This window comes from Haliotis asinina, chromosome 1, assembly GCF_037392515.1.
Source record: "Haliotis asinina isolate JCU_RB_2024 chromosome 1, JCU_Hal_asi_v2, whole genome shotgun sequence".
In the NCBI taxonomy this organism is placed as follows: domain Eukaryota; kingdom Metazoa; phylum Mollusca; class Gastropoda; order Lepetellida; family Haliotidae; genus Haliotis; species Haliotis asinina.
The window spans coordinates 41,902,345-41,914,771 of record NC_090280.1 but is presented as its reverse complement, the minus strand read 5'-3'; the positions used below and the strand labels follow the sequence as shown (position 1 = coordinate 41,914,771).

General features: G+C 40.5%; 1 protein-coding gene across 1 annotated transcript in view; it reads right to left on the bottom strand.

Moving 5' to 3' along the window:
* Positions 1-3,381: 3,381 nt before the first annotated feature.
* The window catches only part of LOC137291662 (multidrug resistance-associated protein 1-like), a 56,260-nt gene continuing 47,214 nt past the window's right edge, over positions 3,382-12,427 (bottom strand). Inside the window, exons 26-30 of the mRNA XM_067823092.1 lie at positions 10,423-10,569; positions 9,554-9,712; positions 5,905-6,071; positions 5,248-5,442; positions 3,382-4,597 (exon numbers count right to left, since the gene is read on the bottom strand). Coding sequence (XP_067679193.1) covers positions 4,483-4,597; positions 5,248-5,442; positions 5,905-6,071; positions 9,554-9,712; positions 10,423-10,569 — 783 coding nt within the window. The 3' untranslated portion in view covers positions 3,382-4,482. The remainder of the gene's footprint in view (positions 4,598-5,247; positions 5,443-5,904; positions 6,072-9,553; positions 9,713-10,422; positions 10,570-12,427) is intronic.

Below are 12,427 nucleotides of genomic sequence, written 5' to 3'. Positions count from 1 at the left end.
CTTTAAATCAACAATTTAATTTTAGGTTTTGCTCATCAACACGGTCTGAGATTGTACAACTGTAGTTTTGGGTATTTCCACTTTCCCTTTGTACGACGTGTTGTCGTTTAAATGTAAGTTATGAATGCTCGTGTGTTGAAAGGAAATCACCAATATCGCCATGTTCCGGAAACTTTAATGCACCGGATGTAAATGATATACAGCATGCACTGACATGTCTGACTGTTGCTTAACGCCTCAGCCGCTCACATTAATATTCCAGCTATATCGAGGCGGTCTGTAAATGATAGAATCTAGACCAGACAATTAAGTGATAAAACGCATGAGGACGTTCTTTGAGACGGGGATAAGCTAATGTGTCAACCAAGGCAGCAAGCCTGACCACCCGATCCCGTTAGTTGTCTTTACGATAAGCATGGGTGCTGAAGACCAATTCTAACCCGGAATTTCACGGGTTTAATAAACAACAATGGGAATAAACATTAAGAAATCACTGGGACAGGAAAGGATGGCGTTTCCAGGTCCTCGCACAAATGTAGACTAACAGTCTCTCTATATATATTTGGTAGAAACAAACAATTCCTTCTTAACTGAAAAAAAGTCGTGAAGAGATAGGAGTTAGAACCAGAGGACACCTAAACTATGGTTATAGCGTTGCAGAAGGGTTTGGGTGGAAGGGGAAATAGTGCTGACTGTGAGAGAGACTTACCTTTATCAACAGCCAAACCCAGCGGCTTGGTGACACGTCAAAAGAACAGCGCGTCAGTTAGCCCTGTGCGAGGATTCTTAATTTCGGTCACAGACACCGTCGTTTGTTTTCTGCCATAGATTAATCGAAATTGGGCTTAGAAATTATTAAATACGGCATCTTAGAAAAGAAATACAGTTCGTTCTACCACCATGTATATTGTAATAAAGCACACTTTTGCCCTGAACTATTATCCGAGTGCTTTAACGCTATAATAGTTCAGGGCGAAAGTGTCCTTGTGCCTTAACTATAATACATCAGGGCGAAAGTGTGCTTTACACTATATATGGTGGTAGAACGAACTGTATTTCTTAAGTAAAGGGTGTGCTGTAAAGGATATGTTTGATTCCGTGAGCGGGCTTTGTGTAATCGCTGCAATCGTTATAATTTCTTGCATGTATGCTTGTAAAGTCTTGTCAAGTATATCAGCTGCCGGTTTGATTTGATACAATGCTTTGAAATCCTAAAGTTAGCTTAGATATTAACATTATGTACGGACTCCTGCATATCCGGAGTAGATTAGGTGTTCTGCAACAGATGCTTGCCATAAAAGGCGAATGTGTGTTGTCAGTGGCGACAAACAAGACCAGGTGGTTACGCTTGGTTGACACGTCATCGGCTCCCAGTTGTGCAGATCGATGTTCATGATATTGACCACTGGATGTATGGTCCAGTCTTGATTATTTACCGACCGCGTCCATATAGCTGGAACGTTGCGTCGTAAAAGTGTACACACTAACCTAATCTGTACGACTGCCTTAGTCTGCCACAAACTAGAAAATATCTTTCGTTAAGCCCATTCATTCATTCATTGTATGTTGTAAGCGTTTCAATTAACGTGTAATATGTTTTGCCTCTCTTCATTGTACATTACAAGTACTTTTTTCATGTATTTTTCGTGAGCATTCTTAATTAAAGGTCACATGCAACGTAAAATACAACTTTGCAGATTCTGATACCTTTCGGTATGCACTTACCGAAAAAAATCATGAAAAATGCAAGTTCAACGTATAAAGTTGAAAAAAAACGCGATGACCCCCCCCCCCCCCCCCCCCCCGCGAAATCAGAGTTCAAACGATTCACAAAATTTCCCCCAGCGCTGGGGGGAAAAGTGGTTTATACAGCTGTGCTGCGCTCGTAACGCATGCGCAGTGAATAGGTTAGCGGAGCTTGACACAGTATGCTTGCCCGGATGAGCGATGTGCAGTATTCTAATCTTGGTTGTGTACACAAACAAGTAAATAATCTACACGTTACATAGAAAAACTTGTTGACTGTGGTAAGCTGCTTCTGTCACAGAGAAAGCTTAATGTCTTTCTGTACACACAATGAGCTTTCAGCGTATCAGCAAATGAACCAGCCAATCGGAAGCCGTCGTTACACTTTGGAGCACAGCCACCCGCTATGACTGGGCTCGGTCTCCCGAGGTCTTCGTTTCGAGGGAAGTAAGCCCACGTATAAAATATTGCACCTTTGAATCGCGATTGTACGCTTATAATTTTGTTTATTTGATTTTTACAAGCAGCTAAGTATATTATATGTCATGGATGAGTGATAATTGTGTTTTAATTATATTTGATTTTTTGGTTGCATGTGACCTTAAATTAAGTTGAATACTGTAAAATCATTTATTTTCGCGCGGCTTAATTTTCGCGGAAACAGAAAAAATGACTAATTCGCGCGGTTTAATTTTCGCGCATCATCAAAGTACAGATGGTGACGACTCTGGACTGTGTGGTAGAAAATCCCAAAGTAATGGAGATCTTAGATGGATATGGTCCAGTTAAACCTTGAAACAGTCAGTGATTCGATCCGCTTTTACACGTTTCCGGTAACTGTCATCTGAGCGTGTTTGTTTACCTTGGATGTCCGGAGGTAACTCTAGAACGATCATTTTTGGCAGAAGGTCTATTGAATGAGGAAAAGCCGACATAAAAGACCGCTCGTTCCACTGCTATTGTTAAGGGAGTGGTATTTTAGAGAGAAAGGTTATATATAGAGACTTCAAAATAGACAGGCAAAGAAGTGTCTATGATATAAAGTCCAATTCAAAATTCATTGTTTTTAAGAAACTGTAAGTACATTGGAAGTGATAAACATATACACGCACACTATAACAAAATTTGGTGAATTCTCGTATCAAGTCGTGACTGGGGAGGAAATCCCGAAGTAATGCAGAACCTTAGGAGGCTATGGTCTTTGGAAACCTCGAATCATTATCAGTGGGACCTGCGATTCTACCCACAATTATGAGCGTCCAGTATATCTAACACAGCTCAACGAATTCCCCTCATTTCGGGGCAGTGGGTAGTCTAGTGGTGATCGTCACGCTGAGGTATTGCTAGAATATTGCTAACTGCGGTGTAAAACTAAACTCACTCACTTCTCGCATTCACGGTTATAGTATGGTAGTTGTATGTTTCAGAAATAAGTGTGCGAAGGTGTGGATTTAGGCCCCTTTTAACAATATTCCAGCAGAAGCAGGGCAGGGACACCAGAAATGACCTTCACATATTGTACCCATGTAGGGAATCGAACCTCTTTAACCACCAAGATACTCCAACATCCTTTTGAGAAAGGGATTAAGACGACTTCAATGTAGATGTACAAAATATTGGTCGCAATGACACAAATTCTCATTCAATGTTCTTATTCGTTTCAACAAAGTACAAAGTACACCACACATATACACACATGAAGATATAACATGTACACACTATCAATTTTCTTTAACAATGGCACTCTCCATTAAAAATAATATACAACACAGAAATATCAACAAGACCAGAAACATTCCAAATGTTTTTTTCAATGTAACCAGCTTACAAGAAAGTAACATTTCTATGTTACACATAGAATCCATATTTATCTCGAATAACTGTGTCACTATGATGTATGGAAATGTTTTGGGAATTCACGTCATCTGTTGTTGTAGGTACTGGGTAATTGCCTAACTCTAGTACTCATTACTATGTTCCGATATTGAGCTTCTACTAACAGTTCCATATTGACATTGAGGTGCTCGGTAAGATCTATACGTTGTTCACTGGTCCCCCGGGAACCATGGGTTGATGAATCGCCTCTGCTTATCTACAACAATTCATACCACAATCGTGCTCAGTGACCTAGTTATAATACATGTACCATATATGAGAAGTAGATGACTCTGTTGATTGTTTTACACATGGTAAAATTTATACCTGATTTCTGTTGAAACGTAAAATTTATTAAATTATTAAAAAAAAGCCAAAGAGAAACATATCGATAACATATCAAGTGAGAGTGTTGAAATTGTACAGAGGATAATGAATAGCCTGACACCGAACAGCCAGGTGACAATGGATTTTAAACGCAACGTATACGAGGTAGTTTAATTGTAAAAATAAATGCTTTTTCAATCAAACTAGCAATGATCTTGACAATCAACATCCAAACTTGTCCCCCAAAATCATGTCAAAATAACAGTGATTTACCTCATCATATTATTCATTGAATGAATAAAATATTCCGTTGCGTTATCTATAACCACCGGTATATAACAATACATGCATGTTGTCAATACGCACATTCATTCACACCAATCTACATGGATGTCGTTGAATATCAACAACATGGTAATCACATCAATACTGAGCTGATTCTATGTAACTGCATCAGTATGAGCTGATTCTGTGTAATTATATCGATAATGAGCTGATCCTATGAAGGTGACCTCTCTGGGATGAAGACCAATATCAGCTGACTAGGTTGGCATCTTTGGCCAGACCATAAAACACCCCGGCCTTATCTTCCAGCAGAACCGCGGGTGAATCAAACTCCACGATCTGCCCTGCTGCCAACACCATTATTCTGAAAATGTGAAAAAAACCCGTTAGATTAAGTATGTTTTGTGATAGTGAGATACGGCACAGTACAGACATCTTCAGAAATGAGTCCCATCTAAATTGGCCCTCGATTTCTGGACAAGGATGATTGCGGCTTTGTCTGATTATACAGTATTTTAAATGACACCATCTACTGTAACAAACAGTTTCTCTTGTATATGAAATGTGTTTCTAAAATGCAAGATGCTATACACTTTTTTCAGGATTTGAATCATGAATTTTGAACTCTGACCCAAAATGAACTGTGACCAACCGTCCCAAGAACATTTGCTCCAGCAACGGTGACCTAGAACATGAGCTGCACCACCTACAATGTGTCTTCTGAGCCTCAACCAGTATCCCACCAGCTACTACCAATGATAATAGGGTCGGTAGACTGGCCTTGTTTTTACAGCATTCGCTGAAGACCTGGGTTCAATTCCCCACACTGATACACTGTGTGGAGTCCGTTTTGGTGACGCAGTGATATTGCTGAAATTTCGCTAAATGCAGGGTAAAGTTATACTCACTCACAATGATGATAAGAGTAATTCATTCCTGACTTTGTGGTTCGTTGATCACACTATCAACCCCTGGTCTGTCTGATCCAGACCTGATCCCTGCTGCATAACTCACCTGTCGTAGTCCATGATGGTGTTGAGTCTGTGGGCTATGGTGAGGACGGTGCAGTCATGGAAGGCAGAGCGGATAGTCTTCTGGATGAGCTCGTCAGTTTCCATGTCAACGGCGGCCGTGGCTTCATCAAGAACCAGTATCTTCGTCTTCCTAAGCAAACTGCGGGCCAGACAGACCAGCTGACGCTGTCCAACACTAGGACAAAAATAAATATATTTATCACAGGCTTTTCTCTGACTCTGTCTACTACTGTCATCTTTGACCGTTGGATTTGGAGTGCTAAAATCCCTTGATCCTTGTTCAAATCTAAGGCTGGCTCTGTGAATACACTCTATGTTACCGCAGGTTCTGTGCATATGCTCTATGTTACCACAAGTTCTATGGATATGCTTTGTTACCACAGGTTCTATCGATATGCTGTTACCACAGGTTGTGTGTATATGCTCTGTATTACCACAGATTCTATGGATATGCTCTGTTACCACAGGCTGTGTGTACAAGCTGTGTTACCACAGGTTCTGTCGGTTTGCTCTGTGTTACCACAGGTTCTGTGCATCTGCTCTGCGTTACCACAGGTTCTGTGAGTATGCTCTGCGTTACCACAGGTTCTGTGAGTATGCTCTGTGCTACATCAGGTTCTCTGAGGTTTTGTGTTACCTAAGGTTCTGTCCTCCCTCCTCACATTCATGTTGAAGGCCCTTTGGTACTGAAGACACAAACTCCTTCAGATGAGCTCTCTCTAGGGCAACCCACAGCTCACTGTCAGTGTGCTCCTGGAATGGGTCAAGGTTCAACCTCATTGTGCCGGAAAATAGCACCGGATCCTGTAAAAGAAGCATCACTGTTATCAGTTGTTTAAGAAAGATGTCACCTTGCGTATCCCAGCTGCATAGACAGAACAAGTCGTGTTGACTACAGCAACAGTCTGATGTATGTTTTGAGTCACATAGTGGTGAACAGACTCCAAAAGGTCCTGAACGTGGCAGCTCGCATTGTGAGTCACGAACGAAAAAGATGCCACATAACACCAGTATTGATGTCACTACACTGGTTACCAACAGAAGCGTCAAGCCTGGATCCACGACACAATCTAATATTTTTCAAATCAGGGTGTGAATGGTACAGGTCCAAGCTATCTATGAGAACTTATTGCACCATACTGGCCCCTACGACGTCTAGGGTCTGAAAAGCAATGGCTCCTTGCAGTACCAAACTCAAGGCTAAAATCCTAGAGCAACACATCGTTTCATGTAGCAGCTTCTCAGTTATGGAACTCACTCTCAAATCCCTTGAAATATTTAAAACCAATCTAAAAGCTGTTCTCTTCAGAAAGTTCTATTCCCAGCAACATATTTCTTCCGGTATCACTCTTGTAGCACCATAAGCATGCATCTTTGTGGATGCAACCCAGCCCAATCCTATTACTATTATTATTATGTTTTACAGATTAAGACAGAAATGCAGCAGAGAGGGTTTGGGTGATCCCTAGCACAGTCAGGCTGGTAAAGCTCATCATCAGCTCAGGGCCCTCGCCCCCTCTACACGCAGCCCAGACAGCGAATGGGACTTCTCTTGGGAAACACTGCCTAGTCGAATCCACCAAGAACTTTCCGGAGAATATGAAGGCTCCCCAACACTGCAGCCTTCTGCATTATCCAGATTGTCAGAGGGGCTGTTCTCCTGAAGGAGAACCTGGGTACCAAACCAAGGGCACTGAGAACAATGGGGAGCCTGACGTCAGTGTACTTGGGATGCAAGTGAGACATTTCAAAGGCGAGGTCTGCATATTTATCATGCTTTTCCTGAATCTTGCCAATCACACTGCTGTCAAAAGGGACAGAAAATTCAATGATATAAATAATTTCATTGGCTCTATCAAAAAGAAGATGATCAGGTTTGTTAGTTGGAATTCATCTCAGACTGTATATTGGCCTATTCCAGAGAAGTTTGAAAGCATCATTTTCCAGGACATGTTCAGGGTCGTACCATGGATGGACCTCGGGGTCAAAGCCACAGGCATGGCGGAGACGACAGTAAAAGCAGCAAGCCATTATTATTATTATTATTGATGCTCATACTGTTGATCCCTGGATCGTCAGGTCCAGACTTGAATATTTAGAGACAGCAGCCATATAGCTGAGGGCAGTGTTAAACAGCAAACAAACAAACTTTATGGGATATAAAACAAACTTTTTGCTTTCTCAGTATGCTATATCATATCTTTTTCTATCATAAACTATCAGGAATTCTGTGAATATGTCTCCCCACGTGTGCATAAAGTATGAAGCCCATTTCTGAGGTCCCCCGCCGTGACATTGCTGAAATCCCGCAAAAAGCGGCGTAAAACTAAACTCACGCACAGTAACAGTATGACCACTTCGCCACCAAACCGCATCTTAAATGCAAAATCTAAAATGCACACTTTCTTTCCCAAATATAGACAAGATTGGCCAGATTCTAAGTAAACTTATCCTCAGTGCTTTTCATTACACTTCACTACTGAGTCCAACAAAACCTTATGGGAGGTTGCGTCAGATAACCTTTGAGATTGACCAATCAGAACACAGCTTACCAAATTGCGAAAGTGGACATTCGCACATACTGTTTGAACTTTTTATCTCAAAACTTTTCGTACCCAAACAATTCCGAATGCTATTTAGCACATGCTCGCTTCCGGGTGATGCACACGGCACATGTTACAACCACAACAACGGTGAGTAAATGTTAATAAAATTACCATAGAGCGAAATGAAGCAAGTTTCATAAAATATTGATCCAAACGAACGATGTTTGAAAAGGCACCTAAATACATATTTTAAAAATTCGCTTTATACAATAATTCAAAATGTCTGATCACGTTTTTTCAAGAAAAAAACAAACACTCGAGTGAAATCTTGTTGATATAGTAACGTGAATATCATAAATAGTTAATGGCCGTATTATCAAACAAAACACATGTTTAATTTGGGGTTTGGTTAATTTTGAATACTGATTATTTGTAGGCTCTATAGTGGAGATTCATCGGACCCTGGAGATATCGAGGATGATTTCATATACGTCATTTATATATGGTAAATGGCGACACATCTGTGCTTCCACAGCACATGTTTTTACGTCGAGGCAGGGAATGTCACCTACACTTTGCACGTGCCATGTCGCTACACAGCCTTGTTGATAACACTTGTAAGTCAATTACTGACAAGAAAACGTGATACATGTGCAGAATATGCAAATCGTGACACCTGGCCTCTGTTAGAGTGAGGACAAAGAAATATGTATCGATTTTGCATCTCAATTGTTGGCGGCAGATTCCTGATAATGTTATGTATGTCCCAGATATTTTAGGTATGATGACAACGGTATATTCAAATTTGTTTCCAATTGTATTTGATACTGTAACCATTTTATTCTTATAACAATAATTCTAGTTTGATAAAATATTTGACATTGGCATAAGATTAGAGCCGTAAGGTATATGCAAATTGCTGACTCTACCTACCTTATTTATGTTATCTAAGAAAACAAAATAGAGACTAACTTTCCATGAGCTGACCCAGAAATTTTGAAGGCGAGGGTGTAGGGTCGGGAGGGTGGGGAAGAGATCCAATCTCTCTCTCTCTCTCTCTCTCACACACACACACACACACTACACACACACACTACACACACACTACACACACACACACACACACGTGTGAATCTGTTACCCATGCATTTAATTTTATTGTAACACAGAAAATCTGCATTTCGGTTTCCATACAGAATCTGAAATACAAATTAATTACTCTCCGAATTTAAGTTACTTAAAAATTCTGAAGGACGTCTTACCATTTTGTCATAAATGCCTAAATCACATGTCTGATGCACAGGACATAAATGTCTAACCCACACGAAAACTGTCTCATAACATGACTCATTTGTCTGACCCATTTGACAAAGACACAGACCAAATCACTGACCATCTTGACATATCAGGTTGACTGCATTAAACATATTTTTAGCAATATCACAATGAGGAACACAGAAATGGACACACAGTACCCATGTGGGGGAATCAATCCCAGGTCTTCAGTGTTAAAAGCGAACACTTTCACCTCTAGCCTACCCCACAGCCCCCATGACACATGTGGGACATATTCGGATAGATCTCATGAATAATGAGGAAACACAGATACCGCATTCACGATTACTAGAAGAATTGAATGCCTTAATATGCACAGAGGATGTGATAACTGCACAAGTACATGCTCTGGTTTAAACAACTTGGTGATTTATACCCATATGTGTTATAACTGTTTCTACGCACCTGTGGAAGAATTGTAAGTCGGCTTCTGAGATCATGAAGTCCCATGTCGGCGATGTTGTGACCATCAATTAATATCTTGCCGCTGGCGGTTTCCACAATGCGAAACAAAGCCAGAGTCAGGGACGACTTCCCGGCTCCAGTGCGTCCTACAACGCCTATCTGTAAAATAGAGGTCATACTGAGTGAGTGAATTTAGCTTTATGCTGCTTTTCTCATCCCTAACAGACACAAGGTCGAGTGATACGTGGGGCGGGTCTTATTCCATATAACAGTATTTCAGTCTCGGATTTAAGAGATGCAACGTTGCAAGTGTCTGTCTCACATATTTACATTTTAGTGAAAAGAGCAAGGTCTGGAAGGATAAGAGTGAATCTTCCATTTCAACCCATGACCATAGGATTGTGACATTTCGAAGGGAAGTAACTCTGCACCACAGATTCCTACTTCTAAACGCCTCCGCTTTACTTGTTGATGGATATTGTGTTTATTACTTACAAAGAAACCTTTTCTAATGAAACACCTGCAGTCCACTGCCCAAACGTCCTGACTTACATTCATTTTAGAATAATAATTGATTGAACATTGACCAGAATATGGTGTTTCCTGACACACAAAGTTTCTAAATTTCTTTGCCAAAAGGCTATAACAAGGCTGTTTATCATAAAAATGTTTGACATATTTCATTCTATAAAAAATAAACAAATGCGTTGAAAAATGTTCACATAAGAAAAATTACAACAATATTGACTATTACAGTAATACCTTTAATGACTGAATCGAAAAACAGAATTTATCAGAAACTAATGCTATCTTGCTATCTTTGAAAGGCTTCTATGCTTGAGATAAGGAACAGATTTGTAATGATGTACCTTTTCGCCTGGCTTAATTTTGCAGTTGATACCCTTCAGAACAAGGTCAAGTTCAGGTCGGTACCTGACCTGAAGGTCATCAAACTTGACTTCCCCTTCAGTTGGCCAATCAGAAGGCGGCTTCTTATCAGGGACAGTCCACGCCGCCTGGGGGATGGAGACGCATGTTAATGCTTGTGCAAGCTATTATACAATAGTTATCGTGAATAGGTCTGGTGAAAATCTGAAACTTTAAACGGGCATTCCAGAAATATCCAGCTGATAGTTTGTGCCAATGTTTGGCATCAATATAACTTCATTGTAACTGTATTTTCTGAAAATGTAATTTTCTGAATAAAATTGACACTTTATATATATCCTGACTCATGCTTAATTGCCTATCTCCTCTTCCCTGGCGAAGGTAGTTGAATACCTGAAATCCCTTGAAGTTCCCTTCTAAAAGAAGTGGTCATAAAATACACTCACCCACGAGTACGCTCCCCTTTCCAAAGCAAACGGTCAGCTGACCGACCATGCTTGTTACTCTATCCTTGCAAATCGCCTGCCGCGAGAATTATTAGATTTCAGCGTGCGGGTGAGGGATTGCTGGGAGGGCTTTCGTGATGGGTCAGGATAAGTATAAAATATCAATTTTATTCAGAAAATTAGAAATTTTTCCTTATCCTGTCTCATGTTTAATTGCTTACAGAATCAGACGGAAACGCCAGTGGGTCAGGCCATGCTGCATTCTGCTGGCTGTCAAAATTACATCCAATAATTTACCCCCTTAATGGGAACTTGTAACAGCGATAATTCTGTCCTGTTCTTCTAATATTCATTGGAAATTCTGGGGGGACCACATCCAGTTGAACTTGTCTTCTGAACAAGGCTTCATTGACTGGAACGTGATGATAATATAGTGTCCTGCTAGTGTCTGAAGCAACTGAACGTCAAAATATTCCCATCAGGACTAGTTGCGACCCTTCTTCATGTACAAGTATCTTCATTACAAGTACAGGGTCATGCTAGTCCGTTCAAGGTGTGCGCATGGACTCTCTACCATTATACTCCACAGAGCGTTTGACTTCCACAAGTCACGCAACAAATTGGATGAGTGAAGTCAGCGCCTTCGGGGGACTGTTAGTTGCTGCGCAACTACAAGAGGCCTAAATTGGAGAATGCCAGTGACGTCCTCCATGGCTATGTCTTGTAGGTAATGGGTGGCAAACACTGTGTTTGATTTCCAAAAGCAGCCCCCCATTATAGTTGATAGCGAGCAATTCCCATGTAGTGCTAGTGTAGAGGCCAAGGCTCTGATTTCATGTGGGTTGGAGGATGCATATACATAAACCAAATACCGCATACAACATAAGGTTAGTTAAAGGACCGAAATAGTTCAAAAACTTATCGCCAAAATCGGGACCCCAGGTGCCTCCAGCCGCCCTTGTCGGGCGATAAGGAGAGAGCGACAAGCATGGTCGGTCAGCTGACTGTTGCGTAGGAAAGGGGAGGTTACCCGTGGGTGAGTGTATTTTATGTCCACTTCTTTTAGAAGGGAACTTCAAAGGATAAGCAATTAAGCACAAGTCAGGATAAGGAAAAATAAACGATAAGCATTAATGTCAAAAGTGTTTTCAAAAACATATGTCTTACATTCTACACAAGGAATTGAATATATGAGGCAATGTCTTAAAGACATAGGACATACATAGGAATTACCCATGTATTTTGACAAATGTTTAAGTTTGACTTTAAAGATGTTGTATTTCGTGATCATGTCATCATATTTTTGGTAGACATGAAAAATAAATACTGCAAGTCACAAAATCTTAGTTCAAATCATAATGGCACGATTTGTAATCACTATTCTAATATGTGACAATCTGATGTTACATATTGCAGTTTTGACAATATTTTGCTGAATTAGGTATCTGCAGGATTTATCTGACAAAACCATTCAAGTGTCTAGTACACAGTATCCATTTTGTTCCTGAGCGTGCACTCTGTCAAGTGATAATGAAACGCA